General features: G+C 38.7%; 2 protein-coding genes across 3 annotated transcripts in view; one reads left to right on the top strand and one right to left on the bottom strand.

Annotated features, from left to right (window-relative positions):
- pwwp2a (PWWP domain containing 2A) overlaps positions 1–12,055 on the bottom strand; it is a 14,733-nt gene extending 2,678 nt beyond the window's left edge. The window contains exons 1-2 of one of the 2 annotated variants that reach the window (XM_083563603.1): positions 10,061–12,055; positions 4,602–5,582 (exon numbers count right to left, since the gene is read on the bottom strand). In XM_083563603.1, coding sequence (XP_083419729.1) covers positions 4,602–5,582; positions 10,061–11,109 — 2,030 coding nt within the window. In that variant the 5' untranslated portion in view covers positions 11,110–12,055. Of the gene's footprint in view, positions 1–799; positions 5,583–10,060 lie in introns of those variants that run through there. The other variant, XM_083563602.1, reaches the window with a different exon arrangement.
- Positions 12,056–18,737: 6,682 nt separating this feature from the next.
- Positions 18,738–21,335, top strand: fabp6 (fatty acid binding protein 6, ileal (gastrotropin)). The gene is made up of 4 exons (XM_083563464.1): positions 18,738–18,870; positions 20,421–20,596; positions 20,764–20,853; positions 21,213–21,335. Exons 1-4 carry the CDS (start codon positions 18,804–18,806, stop codon positions 21,273–21,275), a joined length of 396 nt encoding a protein of 131 aa, XP_083419590.1. The 5' UTR covers positions 18,738–18,803; the 3' UTR covers positions 21,276–21,335.
- Positions 21,336–22,390: the final 1,055 nt, after the last annotated feature.

The following is a 22,390-nucleotide window of genomic DNA, read 5'->3' as shown; positions in this document are numbered from 1 at the left end:
ACAGCAACCTCTTTACATAGTGAATGTCATTCTTTGTTGGAGGTTTTAGAAGTCAGTCAAGTGCTATAGCGAAATGGACATAAGCCCAATGAGTCAGGAAAGCAATCTTTAAATTCTTAGTATTGCATTTTTGGATATAGACCTTGAAATGCTAGAATTGTTACCGTGATTGAGATACACTCTCAAAATAGGAAATTCGGGAACTAAGAAAGAGTTTGTGTTTATTAAGTGTTTGAAGTATTATAAGGACGGTGCAGATCACTATATAGAGCGCATATCTATCTATCTATCTATCTATCTATCTATCTATCAATTAAAAATGAACATGTATATGTTAAAGGTTTTCTCTGCACCCCCACATTATGCTGCAATTATATAACGCCTCAGCATAATTTCTCAGCATAAATTGTAAGCAGACATAAAGACAAATTCAAAGCAGAATCAAAAGACTCAAATAATTCGATTTGCAATCCAGACATTAACTCAAAGAAATGTGAACAGCATGCAAACTTTAGTTCATTTGGTTCATTCAGATCTAACCTTGACTCATCTGTTTGCAGGTGAGAAAATAATTATTTCTTTGTGCCAATGTTGAAGCACTGTATGATTTAATTCCTGATAATAGCCCGGATCTATTATTCTGAAGTTGAATAGGACCAGATTTTTTGTTGTTGTAATGTTTCAGGGTTAGAGTGCTGCCTAATCACAGCTATGATTTAAAGGTTTTTTTTTTTTTTTTTTTTTAGATGTAATGCATTAGTCAGGGAAGATACAAAAAAATAATGACAACTAGGTAAAATTCTTGAAGTTCACATTTTATTTATATACTCTTAAAACATCAGAAACATGTACACAATATCTTCCACTGTAATTTTTTTTTTTCAATTGTTTTACAGCATTCTCTGACCTGCAAACAGATAGAAATAATAAATGTAAAAAATAAAGAGATTGAAATGAAACAAAGCCAACCACCAAAAATAAATACCATTTTGCTCTCCTTTTGACAAATAAACGTGTGTCAGTCAGTCAGTGTGGTCTACCAAGCAAAGTGTTTTTTTTCTGATTTCAAGCGCCTGATCTATACATGATTGCCGTACTTGTGAAGACCAGGTTTACTTTGAGTAAGTCCCTTCTCAGGTTTTTTTTTTTTTTTTTTTTTTTTTTTTGGGGAGAGGGGAGTTGGGGGGGGAATGCAAGCTAATGCAAGTGAAGGACAAACATGGATAAAGAGAAATCATACATTTTCTCTTAACTCGCACTTGCTGCATACAAATAAAAAAAAAATCATTTGTTCTCAGTTATGAAATGTCTCACGATGCCATTTCCTCACCCAATCCATCTCTATGAAATACATGTTGAATACTGTGAGTGAGTGAGTGTTTGTGTGAGTGTGAAAAACACGTGGTGTGAAACTGTTTCCCCCCTTCCTGGTTTCTTTTTTTTTTTTTTTTTTTTGCATGTTTGTCACACTTTAATGTTTCAGATCATCAAAATTTTAATATTAGTAAAAGATAACAGCGCTGTAACAGGCTCATTGCAATTTATCGCAAACGTTTGATTACAGTTGTTGCTGCTAAGGGCGGCCCAACCAGTTATTAGGTTTCGGGGGGCAAACACTTTTTCACACAGGTGGCCATGTAGTTTTGGATTTTGTTTTCCCTCAATAATAAAAACCTTCATTTAAAAACTGCATGTTTTGCTCACTTGTGTTTTTTACTAGTATTTAAATTAGTTTGATGATCTGAAACATTAAAGTGTGACAAGCTAATAAATAAGAAATCAGGACGGGGACAAACACTTCACACCACTGAGAGAGAGAGAGAGATATTTAGTGTACAATTGTGTCTCACATGTTCAGCCCTGTGATCCAAGGAAATAAAACATAAAAAATAAAGTTCAGGCACAACAAATAAACACCATTAAAAACGTCTTCCAAGAGAAGAAACACTAAAATCAGAGAAATCATTAAACTACTAAACCAACACAAATTTTTTTTTTTTAAAGAAGCTTTAACGCATAATTATGTTTAAACATATATTTACTTATCAGAACTGCTGTCTTGTGCTTCAGTGCTCTAGTCTTCGGCAAGACAGTTTAATAACAGTCTTCTCTTAACGGCAAGAATTGTGGATTATGAATTTTAATGCTTGTAACAAAGTGTGCTCACAATGAAGCACAACGGACAAACAACAGACGAATAAAAAGAAACGACCATAACCACATGTGAATGAGGGAACAGGAATAGTTGAGATAAAACTAGATAGATAGATAGATAGATAGATAGATAGATAGATAGATAGATAGATAGATAGATAGATAGATAGATAGATAGATAGATAGATAGATAGATAGATAGATAGATAGATAGATAGATAGATAGATAGATAGATAGATAGATAGATAGATAGATAGATAGATAGACAGACAGACAGACAGACAGACAGAGGAACAGATGGGAAAGGAGAGAGTGAAAGAATAGAGTAGAGGGTCACAAATAAAGGAGAGAAGAGCTCTGAAGTGGGTGAGAGGATGAAGGAGAAGTGAAGCGAGCAGTTGCAGCTGTGAGGGTGGGAATCAGGGCTGCTAAGTTCGACTGGCACGTCTGCTTCTAGTTTTATCTGCTAAGAAATGAACAGAGCCTCTGTTCACTCTGCCCTCTGGCACTTGAGGCTGCTTTGGCTTGTACACACCTCCAACAAAACCTCAGCAAAACTGCCTGCGAAGCCACGACAGGCCGAAAACCACACCCAGGCCAAGACTCCTCTTTTCTCCTCACACTGAGGATCCAGCATCTGATTAAGTCTGAATATAAAGGAGGAGCAGCACCAGGCAAGTCTCTTCATCTACCTGAGTTAGAGACTTTGTACCCACCAGGGTCCTTTTTCACATTTTACTGTCTTTCTTACACACAGGCTTTAGGATTTGTTGTTCGGTTTTACAGCGAGTATTAGAATAAGAGACGTCCAGCGGAGTGGTTCAAAACTGTTTCCATCGAAGTCCACGGCGTCTCTTTCCTACAAACCTTCAAGGAAGCTAGAAACTAAAAACAACAAGGGGTGCCTTTAGTCTCTCTGAATCGGAACCAATATTTGCATCTCCCTGAAACGTCCTTTGATCTATAGAACCATTTATCCTGTTTAAATCAAGTCCAATTCAATAAATAGTATTTAAAATTATTAGGAATAATAACGATATTCATAAAAAATAATACAAATCTTTTCCACTGACTGACTCGAACTATGACACTACAGGTTGAAGCAAATGAGTGATCTGGGAAGGGGAAACAAAAAAATATATAAAAAATGTAATTGTGCACTAATACAGAAATATACTGACGTGAAAATATCAAATGATAGATTCAATATGGCATATGGGCGCAAAAGAAAGTTAAATAATACATTTTTATGAGAATATTTTCTCACGTGAATCATGACAATCATTTCCTATCACCATTCAGTATCTCAGTCAACTTACAACATTCAACTCCCCGAAACCCCCTACTTTCTCTATTTTCTCATGAAAATAAACGAGTCCTGGTTGACTGGCCTGATACTTTTCGGGTTTCTCTCAGCAAGGTGGCTGGGTATGAGTAAGGGGTGAAGAGTTTGTATTCAGGATTCAGTAAGAGTTTTTTCTGAAAGGGGAATTGGGGCAAAAGCACTACCTGCTTTGCCCAACTTTTAAAAGGCACACAGACTCACGTCTCAAACTGAGTAAGCAAGGCGCGAACCTCAGGAGTGAGCTGTTTGGCTGCCTTGGCGGCCTCTGTGATGGCTTTGCGGTAAAGGCCCTTTCTCTTCTTGTCAAAGCGAGACTGGAAGTTTTCTAGAAAGGGGGCAAGCTGAGTAATTGCCAGGAAGGAAGTGGTAGGGGACCCAAACCAAGAGACCCGGGCCTCCTGCCTGACTAACAGCCCATTATCTTTGCGGCTCACGGTAATAGCTAAGATGCGAGCAGGCCACCAAGGGAAGCCAAGGATTTTAGCCCACACAATGTCCCCTACGCAAATGGTCCTGCCATCCAGAGCAACACACTTTGAGACATTTTTGGAAAAAACTGCAGCCTTGAGAGATTTACTGCGCTTTTTTGAATCCTTGGGAGCAGAGGAAGTGGCAGAGACGAAAGTGGAAGATGTGCCAGGGGCGGAGGCAGATCGAAAATCGCCAGGAGGAGGGAACTCAAGGGTCTCAGTCGAGCTACACTCAGAGTTTGACGACTTTAAGTCATCTGCACTATCGACGCTGCACATGGAGGTACTAGAGGAGTCGGGCTGCCTGGGTTTCAGGGTCATGTATACCACCAGGTTGCCAGCCTTGCTCCCACGCATCTCCTGTCCCTGCTCCTCTGGCTCAGGCTGCGGTTTGCTGTGGTCCGATGGCGGCTGGGTGAGCGGTTGGGGTTTGGATCGTGCCTGTCTCAACGGGGGATCCAGCTCTCTGTCTGGCCCCTGAGGCTCTGCAGCGGCAGTGGCCTGCCCTGCAGAGCGTGTGGAGGTGCAGCGAGGAGCAGCTAGTTTAGGCAGCGCTAAACGCCCTCCTCCCGGCACTTTCTCCAAGCAAGGTGGCTTACATGAGGAAGAATCATTTTCTTCATTACGGTACCTTTGAGGCTTGATGCGCATCCTGGGTGGCAGCGGATTGGACATGCCTGGTCCTCCTCCACTGATCTGCTGCAGTCGTCGCGTGAAGTGGACCTTCTGGTGGGCCTCCTGAAGAGTCGCGGCCCTCGTCATGGCCTTCGTGTTGCCGCTACTGTCAGTGACCGATTCCCTTTGCCTCTTCTGTGCTTTCGCCATCTTCAGCACTTCACGTGCCTTCGAATGATCGACGTTTTTGCTCTGGAGCACTTTCTTGGCACTGAGCTGGACTCGGGCATTGGCTGAGGCCGCTGCTGCGGCACACACTCCTTTAATGACTCGGCTCCCTGCAGCTGTTCCTTTTACTTGGCTCTGGCCCAGAGTGGATGGGGCTGAAGAAGTGACCCGTATCGCTGAGGCCTGCCGCTTAGGCACGTCGGCCGAGCGGCTCCTGTCCTCCGAGCGTGCATCGTTGCGAGGCCGCTTCCCAGCACCCGGAGCTGTGCTCTCGTTTCGCCGACGCTTTGCATCATCGCTCCGGCAGTCCGAAACGGGGCCTTTACGTGTTTCGCGCTTCTCCCCTTGTACTACAGCCCCTTTGCATTTATCACACAGCACCTGTCTCGGTCGAAGCTTGATGGCATTCATAATAGAGGTGGGCTCCTCTCTGTAAAGCCGGCGTTTTGGCCGTTTAATCTTACGAGGTGGAGGCTGAGGTAAAGATTGGTTGTAGGTGTCCCTGATAAACAGCGGAGGTGGGTAAGGAGCTCCCTCCTGAAACAATGGGGGTGGTTTTACAGTCCATGGGTTGGGCTCAGGGTTAGGACTGGGTTGAGCCACTGAAGGGCCCTGCACAGGTCGCTCCGAAAGGACATCAGACCTTTTTTGAGCGTCAGCCTTCTCAGTCTCTGGCTGGAATGCCTCCATCTTAAGGTGCATAGATTCTGGTTTGTCCTTGTACTCTCTCTTGGGAAACACAGTTATTGGAATTCCAAAGGGTCCAAATCTGAAAACAGAGAATGGATACAAGTAACATGAGAAAATGTGAACGCAGAATAAATTTTTGTCTCATTTACATTATAGAAAGAAATGGCGTCATGTTTAACATTTGAAAAATATACACATCCCATATCCAATCATCGTTGCCATCGGTTTCATTTAGTAGACAGTGGGTGAAAGCAGCAGTGTGTCGTACAAAATCATACAGACTCATAGCATCGAATATTTCCACTATGCTATTTATTTAAGGTGTGTACTGGTGCAGTGTGCACTCATGGCTTGATTATAAATATGTTGCAAACCCAGTCTGATATTGAAAACTCTCTAAATGCCAATGTGGATAATTTATTGCTTCTGATGTTCAAATTCTCAAAAATTCAACAAAAGGAAAAGGCCTCTCTGAAGTCAAATAAATCCTGAAGTAAATTACGTCCAATTTTTTTGTCAGCTCATGTAATCAGTTCCATGCAGGTCACAATTTTCTATTAGTGCAATAAAATTTGTTAATGCTTTAAAGTCTGGTAGAAATGGAACGTAAAAACTTTACATCTTATACACATGTCTGGGATTTTGCATCAAAGGCACATGAAAAAACTATATAGCTTGCATACAGTGTCTTTTCTCGAAAGGAATCAAAAGATTCAGTTCTTTTCTCAAAATGTGATGAGAACTTACAAACCCAGGATAAGACTTAAAAAATGCACATGAGCATCGCCTTCGATCTGCCAGTGACTAAATAAGGCCGGCACATCATTTTAAAGGTATGATGTAGTTTGGTCCGAGGACACCAACGTGGTGGGGTGAAGCCAAAAAATTAGGACCACATTAAGCATTTTAAACCATTTATAAAAGGAAACCTATTCATCTATCCATTACAATGTCATTGTAGTGTCATTTGAGATAACATACTCAACAGGAAAACCACAATAACCTAATCATAACCCCAGTGATTCTGAAATAATTCATTAAATATTGTACAAATATAACCAGAGCAGCAGGTACGATATTGCTGCACACTCTGTGCTTGTAACTTGGGTGGCCATATGGCATGTCTTATCATAACTGAAGGAAATTGCCTGGCCAGGCAATGGTTTAAAAAAAAAAAAAAAGGAAGAAAGAAAGAAAGCAAGCTTACAAACGACAGAAGGCTAGAACATGACAGAACTCTTGGTAAAGACGTGACATATCATATCCGGTGCCAAAATTATAAAACATCTAGAAGTGTTTTTCGCTTTCACACTGATATCGAGGCGCAGTGCTAGACTGGTAGAAGATCTGGATTTCCTGTAACTAATACAATGATGTATTCTAATGACATGTTACAACATTGAGCATAATTACTGACAATTTTCTTGTATTTTGTGCTAATTAGAACAGGCAGGCTTTTTGATTTCCATTAAAAGCATTCCCATGCAATGATTTTTCCCTGCATTCATTTTTGAAAAAAGAAAAAAAAAGCTTTTATCAGTGCAACGTTATGTATCATCTGCTACTCAGGTCTGACATCTATATCAGTGTGTATCAGCGTGTAACTATTGACCTACACACACCAGCCACTTTAACATGAACACCTTTTCACCTCCACATTCATGCAAATACATAAAAAAAGCCAAAATAAACAGGTCAAAGGCTTGAGTTAATATTTATATCAAAACTGAACGAGGGAAGAAAAAAAAAAAAGAGGCTGTTTTGAATATTTTAGAAACTGCTGATCTGATTAGAGAAATGAGAGTTTGAAATATAAGAGATTGGGAAGACTGGTTAGAACTACCAGAAACTCAAATAACCACTATTTAAAACCAAATATATTAAAATAAAAATTCTAGGTTACTTTCACTACAGATTTCTAATTCATCATTACATTGTAATGTTAACTAGTTGAGTGAACATAAATTCAGAGCAGCAGTGTCATGCAACAAAGCAGCAGGAAGTTCTGTATTTTCAAAGTAGGCACAGTAGGTGGAACAAGCAATTCTGGGAATATATTTGGTAATTGAGGAATTTTAAAAATGTTACAATTTTACAAAACATTTTTTACCACATATTTCTTAACGCTCAGAGGTCTACTAAAACTTCATGAACCCCGCTATGCTGGACTAAAGAAGACTGTAGTTTTAAAATGAAGATAAAAAAAAAAAAAGAAAGAATGAACAGTTCAGCAGTGTCATTTAGGTGGTAAGAGTTATGACGAGCGAGGCTCACTGCATTTTACACACATTTCCAGCCATCATTTTTTCAAAACTGGAAATACTTATTATGGCCAAGGGGATGGTTATATGTTCTGTAGCATGTGTATTGTTGTTTTATGTCAATAATAGACTAGTGAAACCTTGGCAGCAAGCTAAAAACAAAACGTTGCCGATGTGGAACGGAGTAATCTTATTCAATTTTTACTAATGATTAAAAAAAACAAAAAAAACACGGACTCCCAATTAACAGGAGATACACTGTTACAAAATAAATAAAAAAAAGAGTACCATTTTTAAGGGGTATGTGTCTAATTTGGTGTTCTTAGCTTACAAAAAAAGGATACTATTTGGAAATATCTATTTAAAAAAAAAAAAAGAAAAAGAAAAAAAAAAAAGGCGCTGTTTGCTGCAGAACTGATCGGAAGAAACCTTTAAGGGTCCAAATTTGTTTTTTCCTGAAGCGTGTGGTGCTCATTTCTGCTTAAAGCCCACCAACTGGTGTTCACTTAAATATCAAATATCTAGGTGGGACCCATATATCTATTCATACCCAGTTATGATTAGGGAGCAGTTCGGCCATCTTGAAACCTGAACTTACCACGCAATGTACATACGTCTCCTCGTTTTTGTTTTCTATGTTAAAGTAATAATACAAAGTTTAATTTACTCCAAATAACGCAAATAAAATGGCTTTTAAATGAAAAGAAAAAAAAAAAATTCTGTTTCACCAAAAACAAATAATGTGGCATTACAGTACAAAAAATTACTTTGACCATTAACCTGATGTTGTGTATGAAACCATAGTTTAAATATAAAATACGAGATGCAATTAAAACGTCATTAACGCTGTTTTAGAAGTACTGTATAAAGAATTCAGATTTTCCTCGACAATTTGGGGTTCTTGCAGACAATTTCATATTTCTGAAATGTTACACTTTCTATATTAGTATGGAAAGATTTGGTGCTGTATAAACCTGACAGTATATGCCCATGCTGTTTTCATAATCTGTGAATACGAATACTTTTCCCGGGTATTATTTCAGCCCTTTGTAAGGACATTGGGAACTGAAAGTCAGTATTACTCATGAGGGATACTCATCTATTTGAGAAGTATTAATCAGACGTCACTATAAACACGGCTCATTAGTTTACATAACGAGGGATTTACTGGGTTAAGGAGGAAAAAAAAAAATCAGTGTCTTTCACATGTAGCACTTCACCTTGATTGCTAATGTGTAATCAGGGAGTGATAGTGCGATTGATTTATCAGCCAGAAGAAACGGTTTTGCAATTTCAATACATTGATATCAAATATCGATATTGATACTGATCCAACACTTACATCCACATAAGAATGAGTTTCTTAGGTATGATTTTATACATCAGCAGGTCCAGCAAGGTCTTCTCAGAATCACTGACCTACATTATTATATATAGTTTTGTCCATGAATATATATATTAAAAATATACCAAATATTCTCTTCATTTAAAGGCGATATTTAAGAGCACTCAAGCACTTGTATACAATTTTTCCACCAGAGAATCTGCACCAAAAAAAAAAGAAAAACACAATTTGCCTTAATTTCAAATCCCCAGGAAAACTGTAATGCACAGAATAAATACACTAAGATGCATATAAAACCCTGGGGCCTTTTTTATGAGGTTTATATTGATGCTTCTGCTGGAGATTATGTATAGAGTGATGTTCAGAATCTCATCGTCATAATGATGGTATTAAGAGGTGGATTGCATCAGGTAGGACATCACTGTAATTAATAAACAATTAAATCATAAACACACACACACACACATATATATATATATATATATATATATATATATATATATATAAAACCTTCACATGCATTAAGATGCTGTGTGTTAAGACTGTGTGTGTGTGTGTGTGTGTGTGTGTGTGTGTGTGTGTGTGTGTGTGTGTGTGTGTGTGTGTGTGTACTCTGCTCATGTGCATGGACTGTGAAAAACTGATAAAAATAATTCTAATTTGTTCTGGTACAGGATCCCAGGTTAATATAAATCCTGAGATCAATGCTCTGTACCAGATTTGTGCATTCCTATACAAGAGCAAGTTACATTCTGCAGCTTGTGTGATTAATCCTGCACAAATCAGTTTCAAATAGTGTAATAGTGCCATGTGTAGGAGGTGGGGCTTCATTCAGACCACCCCAAAAGGTAAACAAGGATGTGTGACAATGCCACTCAGGACTGGAAAGAAACGCAATGCATGATCAGTTTTTTGTTTTTAATCCTCGCACCGTGAAAAACAAGTGTTTACCTTTTGGAAAGGTCCATGAGAACGCCGGAGAAGATCTTCTCGCCTAAACGAAACGACACAACCAGTGCATCGTCGATTATGTGATCCAGTGAGACTCGAACCTCGGACCCAGGTACAAGCCCGCAGATCACCTCGGGCTGTCTGTCCACAGTGTCTGCACACACCTTCTGCTCCGGCTCTGCGCTCACAACCGAGCCCGAGTCACACCCCATTAAAGTGTCATCCTCTGCGTCTGGGGGGGGTTCAGGGGTTTCGGTCACTACTGGAAGTTGGATAGAGTCCTTACTAGACATGTTGGACGAGTCACTGGTGCAAATATGTGCAAGCGATTCTCTAAACGAGGTCTCTTCTGATGAAGTGGACTGCGATTTGGGAGACTGGGGGTGTTCATGGAACGCATCCTCTGCACGATCGGAGCAGAGAGCATCAGACGCAGCTTCGGGCTCTGGGATTGTCTTTAATCCTTCGAAATCAGGCTCCTGATCAGCGGGATGTGTTGATGATTCGGGATCACTGTGTGCTGGTGCGTCCGTTTCAGTCACAGAAAAGCCGGTCTCCCGGTCATGATCGGCGACAGAATGTGAGAGTACCGTGGCAGGTTCGGGATGTGAACCGGAGCAGGGCGGAAAGCAGGCGATGGACTCGTGTGAACTGACCTCGTTCTCAGCAGCCGGCTCTTTCGCACACAACGGCTCTTTTAGGCGCTCCTCTGCGCCCCTGGTGTCGTGCTGCGTGCGTTCCGTGGGCGCGCTCTCGTCCGGGTCGCTGGCTCCATCCTCCTCGTGCACTCGGAGCGCGTTTCCCGCGAGCTGCAGGTCCGGCCTTCTAATTTCCATCCGGACCTGACTGCATTCCTGAACTGCATCCACACTCTCAGCCTGGTGACACAACTCCATTTTCGGGGCAAAGCCGGCCACAGAGTCGGGCTCTAAGCCGGCCGCATGCTCACCAGGCTCAGCTTCGTACTCGAGCCCGTCCCCCACTGTTGTTGTTGATGCAGCAGATGCAGCAGCAGCAGCAGCTCCTGGCTCCGCAGCCACGGCCGCCATTTTCTTTCCGCTTTGCAACTACTACTTGGCCCTCTCCTACTGATAAGCGGAGATCCCGCCCACCGAGAAACGAAGCACACTTCTCGTTGGCTCGTGTTGTGCAAGACTGTCGTTGATTGGCCTACATTTCTGCCATTCAATAGGAAGTCTTGGAAACGATATTATGATTGGCTTCCGGTTTGTCAATATCGCTTTGCTTAAGAGTCTTTGGGGCCACAAGGGGCAATGTTGAGTTGAATGGGTCCCTTTTGCAGCAGGGGGTCTCAAACTTTTTGATTGCCATGGACCATTAAACTTTTAAAGAAACAATAAAATCACGTCAATACATATTCATTATATGAACAAAATTTAAATATGTACCATAATATTATGTCTCTTTATCAGAGCCATCCATTTCCAGAATGCATTATGACCGAGTTGGCAGTTCTGACACCAACTTTTTGAGTTATTGAGGTTAGTTCAAGTGAACACTCAAACTAAATATTATAACAGAACAATAAGTCATAATAATTCCACCCATGTGTATTTCCACCGCCGTCACAAAATAATAAGCTGAAAGAAAAGTGAGTGAGAAACCCTTGCCTTTCGTTTTTAGAAGATAATAGTAAAACCTGACCTTAATTTCTTAACAAAATGCGATTATACGCCTTTTTTATCCTATTAAAACATTAAAACTGTTCTAACAATGCCATATGACAAGTAACGTGATGCCAGAATGGCACACAATCACAGATTTCTCACAGTAAGAGTGAAGATATAACACCAGCAAACAAATGTGCTCGTGATTTAACACATCACAAATCTTTCAGCATAAACATGATTTTGGGATGCCTTTAAGTGTCTATCCTTGAAGTGAATATTATTTTCTTTTTAATTCAATTTAATTAACATTACATTTTTCTTGTTACGTTTCTTCTGTGCAACTTATTAAAACGAAGAGTAGTTTGTCTCTCAACATCTTATCTCTCCCACCATTCTTTCAAATGCATAACATCTTTAACATCATGACCCTGGTGAATAGATTCTTTGTGCACACACAGGTATAGCAGGTTCTTTGTTATGCATATTACCATCTGCTCACTCAGTTATATGGTAAAATGCATAGAAAATGAGAGTTGCAAGTGCAAGTTTTGCATATTTCTGACTGTTGCCCAAGAATTTTGCACAGTATATTGATATATTGAGCGTTCACCAAACCATTAGAAAAATGTATGAAATTGACCTAAGCTTTACCCTTATAGTATGTTTCATCATAGAACATTTACAGACCTTAAGGGGCACTTTGTATTGTAAAAGTTTATGTGCCACTATCATTTATGGTCATCAAACTGATCTACTCTTGAGAAAAGGCCCTGTGAAGGACGCCGGTTAAATAGACATATTGTAATCAGGATGCATAATGCGACCTTGGTCACAATTGCTGTTTCATGAGTTTTGGCACAGCATGGGGAGGCTTAAAAGTTACTCAAAAGACAATGAGGTCAATGACTTAGAATCATAAAATAGATTAGAATCTACTAATCCCACATCTGCAATGACATTTAGAAACAAAAATATTTAAATATATAAAAATCTGATATGAAATAACAGACAAGCTTGATTGTTAGTGTATATTATATGGTGTGCTTTTTGAACATACTATTTTAGGTTTAACATAACCTTTGGGTGGCTTTTCACTAGATTTTGGCATTTTCAAATCAAATTGTGTTTGTCACATACACATACATAGAGAGTACGACATGCAGTGAAATGCTTTGCTGAATTTTGCTGCGGGTGTTTGTGTTTTTTAGCCAGTAGAACATTAGTGAGGTCGGCACTGATGTTGGGTGTGAGGCCGGAGGCATAGTCTGTGTTTCAGTTCATCCCTAAGGTATTCACTGTGTTTGAGGTCAGGACTCTGTTCTGGTCATTCGAGTTCCACACCAACCTTAATAACCCATGGCTTTGTGAACTGCTGGAACATGTTTGCACCCCTTAGTGTAGGGAAACTGGAGACATTTTAACTGTGTGTGTGGGAAAGTTGTGCCAACCTATATTCCATATTGTGTGGCAAATGCTGTTTAGGCTTTGGGGTCTAACAAACCATCTTTGGTATAAAATGGTCCTGCAATCTATTAAAAAAAAGTATTTTTTAAATAAATTATTTTAAGGGGTGTGCTGAACCTTTCTCTATAGTACAGATTAATATGGTGATTGTAAAAGCAAGATGATTTTTTTTTTTAGAATGTCTATGATGTGTCTTTAAGTAATACAAAACCAGTTTATTAGTGTTGTACTGATATACTATTTAGTACAATGCTGATGGTGCCCAACTATATGATGCCTTAAGGAGGTAATTATTCTATGTATTACAGAAGTGCTATGAGAACAGAAACTTTATTGAGCACATCAAATGTAATTTATAGTTAGCGAGTACGGAAAAGTGAAACCTCTCACGTTTAACAAGAACCAAAGTTTCAGGGCGTTTGGTCACACAGTCAGCTCTACTGGCATCCATTAGCTCTGTTTGTAAAGCACGCCCTCATTTGTGTTCTTCAAAATCAGAACACAAAATAAAAAGTAAGCGTGTCAGCTAATTTAGCTTTCTAACTAACACACAAGCTTTCGTTAAAGGCAAAATATAAAAAATGCTGCGTGAGCATTAACACTTTAGGTTGAAGAATATACCAAACAGGGCTAAGAACTAGCCATCTAATGGCACCTAACTATCTAAAGACAGAGTGATGACGCAAACACAACCCTGGTCATTTCTGGTGTGTTTATTCTTTTAATTCAAACTAGGATTATTGTACATTTGGTTACCCGAAATCTGTATAATGACTTCTGGTCCAGTTTGATCTTATAAAATTTTAGCCACTTAGCTAAAGTTAGCCAGCTAGCTCCATGCTGTAGGCTTTGTTTAAACAGAGAATCCTTCAAGTAGGATATGTTGCTTCTACTACAGGCAGAGATGGTTATAAAGTACTTTTATTTTACTTTTTTAACTTTTACTTTCACTCATAAAATTTTTTACACAAACATTCGACTTTCTACTTCTTACATGTTCAAAACAGGATCATTACTTTAGTTTTAATCTATTTGGTGATGTGAACAATATTTTTTCGTCTCATTGCATGCCGTCTTTAGCCCATCAACCTGTTTCTTGTCATTGCACAGCTTTTTTAACCTACCACTGGTGTATCATTTCCTGGCTCTCACACACCACAGATGTAGGCTAGTTTACAAAGCTAACAATGAGCAAGGCAGAATGCAACAAGAAGTATGGGGCTTACATGGATGAGACAGAGGGAGTGACATTCCTAATCACCTGATAATCATCATCTTTCTCGAATTCTCTATGGTGCTTGACAAAATAGGTAACAAAAATTAAAATTCTTTTGTATTAATATATGAATATGATGTGAGGCCCAGTTACCAGCATGACACCAAAACAGGTAGTACTAATGGCTGCTTTTTACTTAAGTACAAGTCAGAGCCCAAAGTTCTTTACTTAAACATGAGTATCTGTACTTCTGGTTGAGTGAAGGATATGTGTACTTTTGCCATCTCTCACTACAGGTGCCCAAAATAATTCACAAAAGGGCCAGTATGAGAGACCTGATATGACATATAGAGACCATATGATCACCTGCACTCACACAAAAAATATAGGCATAAAATATATATCTCATTATTCATATATCATAATTGTCTTATTTTTTTTGTGTTATCTTATTCATGCAGATGCCTATAACTGAAGGTGTGTTTTATTTGAGGCTGAATGGATGTAGACGGCATGAAAAGGACAAGAGACCTTTATGTGCTTTAAACAAACTAAAACAATGAGGCAATGTGGCAATTGAAGTTGTAATCCATAAGAGTTTTTTGTGTTAAAGGGCACTGACCTGTGGGTCATACACAAGCGGTAAAGTTTTTTTTTCTTTTGCCAAAATACTGTCCAGAAATGTTCAGAATGGCGAATCCTAATTGAGTCAAATACTATTTGCACCGAGTCAAAATTATTTGGCTACAATTAGATGAAGACCTAATATTGTTTTTTTTTTTTAAATAGGATATTGAACTTCTGATTAATTGATCAAACTATATTGTAGTAATTTATTTTTTTAGATAATGTTTTGAGACATTCTGAAATTAATAGTATTTAATTCTGTTAATATTTAATACCTGAGTATATGTGTGTACGTATTTGTTTATATACTTGCAGTATTAATTCACATTTTGATATTGAAACTTTTATATCTTTTTCATTTAGACATTTCATTTCCACCTTTGCCTCTATAACACATTAATCTGTTAATTCTTAATATGAGGAACTTTTTTAACTGGTTGGTTTTTTACACTATTATTTTTTTTACAGCATTTTTACACTATTTTATCAATGGTTTGCTTGAGTTTGCACAGCTTGTGTGACAAGAAGATTGCCTAGATTATCTGCTGTGTTCTACCTAGAGCATAAAGAGCTTAAAATCTTTCTACAGACAAGGTCAAAGTGTGGCTCCCTGTGCTGCCAAGAGCGTGTCTTTGTCACAGACATCAGCTCCATTTTGTCTGTTCAGCACCAAGGATGTTCAATACTAAACGTGTTATATAAGAAATACCATCAAGTAAAAAGAAAGGCCTGCTAAAATATCCAGCTTAGTTTGACCATCTGCCAGTTGCTAAAACACACGTTGAAAAGTAATTTCATTAGCATTACTAATGCTTAATCAAAAGCTGTAAACAGTGAGGAAAATCTCACACATTTATTGATCAATTCAGTGAGGTAATAAGGATGCTGGGAAATAACACTAGTTGGCAAATGCTGAACAATGTGACCCACTCAACCTGTATTTTTCGCAGCTGGTAGTGGTTCTGATCGTACACCATTCTTAGGCAGGGAGAAAAGAAGGAAATGAGAATATTTTCATATCATATAGCCTACAGTATTTTACAAAATGTACCCAAAGTAGGGAAAGGACCATCTAATCAAACTGCTATGTGCTTAGCTTAGCTAAATTTTCATCTAGAGCAGTAGCTGTTTCACTTTAGAATCTGTTAGGATTGGTTAGCCAGTAAACTATCGGATAGTGATTGCTAAGCTAAGTGCTATATAATGTGATTAATTAAAATAAATATCAAGCTAGATAGCATTAAGTTATGTTATAACGTAAACCAGTAGTTATCATTTCCAGCTAGCTAACATTAAGCTATAAGTTATATTGTGTATACCAGAAGCCATTATTTTTTATCTAGCTAGATAACAAACAAACAAAAGATCATTTTTGTGTAGTAATATCCAAATTCACTAGCAAATTATCTAGCATGAAACTATTCAACTATTAACAGGTTTACTAACACAAGGCCTGTTATTTCTGATATTGTTTTGATAAAATGACTGTAAAATATGCTATAGCAGGTGTAACCCAAACAATGTACAGTATGTTTATTTGAATGTACTATATAATATGTAAAATATGTTTTATAGTATATGTCTATGTTATGGTGTAAAGTAATAGGTTATGATCATTTCAATTAGATAATTCTTTGCAAGCTTTAGGTAAAATACATCGACCTTCATCCAACCTTGAAAACAAAACTGAAGCTTGAAGGCCCCCAGAAAGCACACAAAGCTCATGTTTTAGCTGATATGTAACAATTCCATTAAGAACATTTATGACGAAGCTTGGGAAAACATGCTTAAGCATATACAGTGGAACCTCAACGAATCTTGACAGTTACAACCTTTATAGTTCGGGACTTAGAGTAACTCGCGAAAAATCTGATAGTTTGCGAGAAGCCGCGATGTGGGTCATAGAACGTAACTCGAGTATCGAGGTTGCACTGTACATACAAAGATTAAGGATTTTATTAAGAACACTTGGACACAATCATTCATGCAATGATCTAATCAGCCAAATGTGTGGCAGCAAAACAATGTAGAAAATCAAGCAGATGCCGGTCAGCAGTTTCTACTAGAGTCAGGAGTCAAGAGGTTTTTATTGTCATTTCTACTATACACAGTGGTACACAGTACACAGTAAAAACGAGACAACGTTCCTCCAGAACCCTGGTGCTACACTGAACAACATAGATCTATAACACAACACAAAGCTACATAAAGTGCATCAAGTGCAACCTAGTGCAAACAGTGCAGACGAAAAACAGTTCAGACAGACAGTGCAGACAGACAGACAGACAACACAAGACAATACACATAACACAAGATCGCTCCCACCAGTAAACCTACTGTATACTCTGAATATACAGTACTGTGCAAAGAGAACTATGAAAAACTATACTGAGAGTATATATAAACAAACACAATGCAGTGTAAAAAACAGCAGTAGCAGCAGACAAGAGGTGCAAAAAACAGCATGTAAACAGTGTAATACGGTCAAGTATAAATTATAATAAATAAATGATTGTGGAATGGATTGAGTTGAGTAATGAGTGTGTGTTAAGTTCAGGTTGTACAGTTCGGTAACACACATTTGAGTGTGTGTGTGTGTGTGTGTGTGTGTGTGTGTGTGTGTGTGTGTGTGTGTGTGTGTGTGTGTGTGTGTGTGTGTGTGTGTGTGTTCCAGTTCAGTTCTGTGTAGGAGCCTGATGGCTTGCGGGAAAAAGCTGTTGAACAGTCAATGCCCACTAAATACTAATGCCCATATCAACCTTCAGAAAAAAAATAAATGTGATCTCATGACCTTCGCATGATTGTGACTGACAGGCAGATTTAAGTATTTCTATAACTGTATCATGGGCTTCTCACACACACAACAGTCTTTAAATTTGACTCAGAATGTTGCAATAAAGAAAAAGCATCCAGTAAGCAGCAGTTTTATGAATGAAAATGTTTTGTAGAAGGTCCGGACTGGTTTAAGCTGACAGAAATGTCACAGAAACTCAGGTAATACTCTGTATAATAGCGGTGAGCAGAAAAGCATCTCAGAATGAACATGTTGACCCTTAAGGCGGATGTGACCTAATGGAAATCCACTTATCTGTTCAGCCCGAAACAGAAAACTGAGGCTGCAGTGGACATTTGTAGACTGGAAAAACATCACCTGTTCTGATTATTTCTAATATTTTAATGCATTAGGGATGCGGTAAGACAGGAGATAAGCAGCTATAGAGTGCAACTAAAAAATCTGCAGAAACTTCATGATGCAATTATGTCAGGAACTCACAAGAATGTTTCCAAAACTTTGTGGAATCCATGCTATGAAGAATTAAGGTTGTTTTCAGAGCAAAGAGTAAGAGTGAGAGAGTCCAAACCTGGTGTTAGAATAGTTTTCCTAATAAAGAGCCTAGTGAGTAAGGAGGTTTTATTATGATGCTAATTAGCAATATATTAATACTTTCCATTGTGAAAGGGTTTAATGACTAAATCTACACCTGAAGATGATTTATATGTATATGGGTATCAGTGAACAGTATTGCAGAGATCCAGCGAAAAGTGGATGAAGTGATTCAAGGTCTCTAGTCACTATTTAATGCAGGTGAGCAACCTCACGGTCAAAATCATAATGACTTGTCATTTTGCCATCATACAATTGTACAGGTTTATGGCCTAATTATGCTGATGCTAAGCTCGTGTCATAAAGTTGTTGAGTCAGCAGGAACAGATGTCTATTTAAGCAGAGGAAATTTATCTACGGGTACTTTCCTCTAAAATCAGCCTTCCATTCACTCCTTCTTGGCATTATCTTTAATCAGCCATGGCTTTCTCTGGCAAATGGGAGACTGAGAGCCAGCAGGGATATGATGACTTCTGCAAGCTTCTTGGTGAGTGATTCAGTGGCTGGAGTTAAGGGTTTGAATTATTATTTTGTGAATGAGTCAGCTTTTGGAGACTCTTTTGACAGCCCGGGGATGCTAAACAGCTGCTTGGTAAAGATATACAGGAGTTCATTAAGTGCATTATGGAAGAGGATCAATTATAAGGATAAATTAATCTTCTTAATGAAGCACAGCCACAAGGCAAATTGATGCTTGCTGGTTTTGTCAGCGCATATCTACATATAGATTTGGCACGTTCCTTTATCCAGAACCATTTACAGAGGTGCACTGAATAAATAAAATAAACACATGCTTATTTGTTATATTGGGATTAGGTGTATTATCACTATAAAAACACTGTTAGGAAGGTTAGTATAGGGTAAAACTAAAACTCAAGACAAGGATTCTTTTAGACGATATGTGCTTTAGAGCTTCGTGATGGCCTAGGTCATTAGCTGTTGTTTGAAGACAACTAGTGACTCATCTATTTGGACATCTACTGAAAGTCCATTCCACCCCCTATAGATGCTAAAACAGAACGCCTAGATGCTTGCTTTTCTTGTTACCTGAGGGATGGTGGGTCTAAAGTGAGAAGTGTGAGAGGATCAGGAGTGGGGTGCAGTGCCTGGTGAGATAAATGCTTTGAGAGAGGTGGGAGCTGGTCTTTTTTTTGGCATTGTCAGTAGGTATAAGTGTTTTAAATCCATTGCAGGCCAGGCAGCTAGGGGAATGAGCATAGCAATGTAGTGTGGGAGCACTTGTGAAGCCTTTTGGGTCATTTGAAGAGGTTGAATGATATGCAGAGGCTGACCTGCCAAGGCTGAGGTGCAGTATTTTGGTTTTAAAACAAGCATCTGAGTAACCTGTGTGGATGGAAATGGACAAATCCTCTTGGTGTTGTTGGAGAAACTGGCATGAGTAAGTCATCTTAGTAATGTAAGGTAGGAAGGACTATTGAATGTTTATGGTTGGGGTAATTAGGGAGAGAGTTAAAAAATAAATAAAATAGTGATACAAGAGGATTTGTGCAATGTAGTGAATGAATATATTTATAAAAAATACAGTAGGAATACAAATAAGAAATACAACTACTTATCGGTGAGCTGGGAAATGATCTGGCTCACTGAAAAAAAAAAAAGCACAATCACTAGCGTGCATCAGGACTGGGATCGTGTGGGATTGAACTTTTTTTTTCTTATATGCAAGTGGCCAGATATAAAGCTTGCAGGACAAAGAAAGTCACATTGATTAACGTGGGAGTTTATTGGACAAACTAGGTAGCTTGAGATTTATATATAAAAATAAAGCAGACCCATGGACATTGTACATGTGCATTTTCTGATAGATGCATTTTCCTGTTTGTTGGCGATTTATAAGAAACCATAATTAACCGTTAATCAAGATATTTTTTGAATGTGTCTGTGGGCTGGTGTTATTTTGAGCATCTGCATAGACAGCCCTTATTTCAAGGACAAGGATAAATTTTTTCTATGGTTATAGAGACTGTATTTTAACACAGGCAGTAACAATAATTAATCTAAGCTTTTGCTATTCAGGTATCCCTGCTGACGTGATTGAGAAGGGCCGTGATTACAAGCTTGTGACGGAGGTGGGCCAGAACGGTGATGAGTTCTCTTGGACTCAGCATTACCCGGCCAACCACAGCGTCACCAACAAATTTGTAATTGGTAAGGAGTGCGACATGGAGACTATTGGAGGAAAGAAGTTTAAGGTAAGACTGAACAGGAAATGAATATCTACTGAATACTTGCACTGGAGAATTACAGTTCAGCAAGACATCTTCACAAGACTGAATACAAATTTGAATGATTGTGATTATTTTTCGAAGAGAATTGAACTGTAAGATCTGCGAATGTGGTTTATTCTTAACATCAACAGGCAACCGTCACCAAGGAAGGCGACAAGCTGAGGACACAATTTCCCAACTACGACCACATCGTCGAGATCAGCGGCGGGAAGCTGATTGAGGTACGACATTGAACTCAAGTCTGAACAGATTGTACAAACTGAAATTTTTGAAGATTTTAACTAAAATAAAACTCATTACTTTTCTTATCGGAATAAGTATCACATAAAGAAATAAACGAATAAACATAAAAAAAAACCACACATTTCACTCCATGCAGTTTAAGTTTCCAAAAGAAGAATCAAATCTTTTTTTCAACAAATGTTTTTTTTTTCTTCAATAAAGCATGGGAATACATCCGTGTATATCTGCTTTAACATGCCAGATTTTTTAAGAGCTGCACATTGTGTTCACTTTGTTTCCACATTTTTTAACTGTTTATAGACAGTAGCTAATGTAAGTATCATTCTTTGCTACACAGACTTCCACAGCCATCTCAGCTAAAGGTCCAGTTGTCCTTGTCCGAACCAGCAAGAAAATGTAAATGCATTCCACTGCCTGTGTATAATTACAGTTGTATTTAATAAACTGTAAAAAAAAATTATCTAATTGTCGTCTCTCAATGTTTCATAAATGGAGATCATGAGCAAAATCTGAGTAAAAAACAAAAACAAACATATACTACATGGCACAACATGGTCACCACTAGGGGGCAGTCAGTTTAAAAAAAAAAAATTCTTGCCCCTAGGGTTTGATGTGCCCCTTCTTAAATCCCTGGCAGGTCTCTTTGTTACAGAACATTGTGAAAACATTATTTTGACGTGGCTCGAAAAGATTTATTGAGGCAAATCAGACATTTATGAGACAGTTATGAGCTGAGAGCCGAGGTTATTACATACTAATACATCCACTCAAACAAGGCTCTTTTTTTTTTTACTGCTGAAATCCATTCCCACTGCAAACACTCATGAATTCATGGTATCTTTTTTAGAAGAGGAAGAAGAAGAAGAAGAAGAAGAAGAAGTGGTGGTAGTGGTAAAACTATATCCGTGTAAATGTAATTTGGGTCTGGTAGTGACCCTTTTTCTAATAATTAAAAGTGTGCCAGCACCTCCCCCTCTCTGCTGTTCAAACAAAGGTTGTGAAAATGATCCATTACTCGACTGCCCCCCACCCTCCGTTCCTTTCTTCACACCGGCTCAGACATGTGGTGTACCTCCCTGGGCCTGCACATGTGCCCCCAACAGAGCACTCACACAAAGGAGGCCCCCCCCCACCCACCCCCCGTCCCTCGCAGGCTTCCTCCCCGTCGTCTTCCAGCCAATATCTTTAATTACTCAGATAAGACGGCTCTCTCAACAGACCCACTAATCTAGCATGACATCCCATTCTGCGGGTTTACACCTTATCAGACTCGCATCAGTCCACGATCCCACAGTCAGAGGGCCTTAAAAAACTATTTGGTCATTTAAACAGTAGACAAACGGCAGAGCAAACAGGACACGGGCCAATGTTCTCTTTAATATCAATTGAGTGCTTTTTTTTTTTTTTTTTGCCCAAGTATTTTACTTATTTATCTCTCTACTATACATTTTAGTCTTGTTTTTTGATCTAGATAATCTCTTTTCCGACGTCTGTCCCAAATGGCCTCAATCTCAT

The sequence above is a fragment of the Silurus aristotelis genome (assembly GCF_946808225.1).
Source record: "Silurus aristotelis genome assembly, chromosome: 16".
NCBI lineage: Eukaryota > Metazoa > Chordata > Actinopteri > Siluriformes > Siluridae > Silurus > Silurus aristotelis.
Note: the sequence above shows the minus strand (reverse complement) of the source record. Positions and strands in the feature narration are given on the sequence as shown.

Bases quoted from the DNA above. Each gene is read 5' to 3' on its own strand.
- fabp6 (XM_083563464.1), top strand. From the start codon at position 18,804: ATGGCTTTCTCTGGCAAATGGGAGACTGAGAGCCAGCAGGGATATGAT. The intron at 18,871-20,420 runs GTGAGTGATTCA...TTTGCTATTCAG, and splicing joins TGACTTCTGCAAGCTTCTTG to GTATCCCTGCTGACGTGATT. The intron at 20,597-20,763 runs GTAAGACTGAAC...TAACATCAACAG, and splicing joins TTGGAGGAAAGAAGTTTAAG to GCAACCGTCACCAAGGAAGG.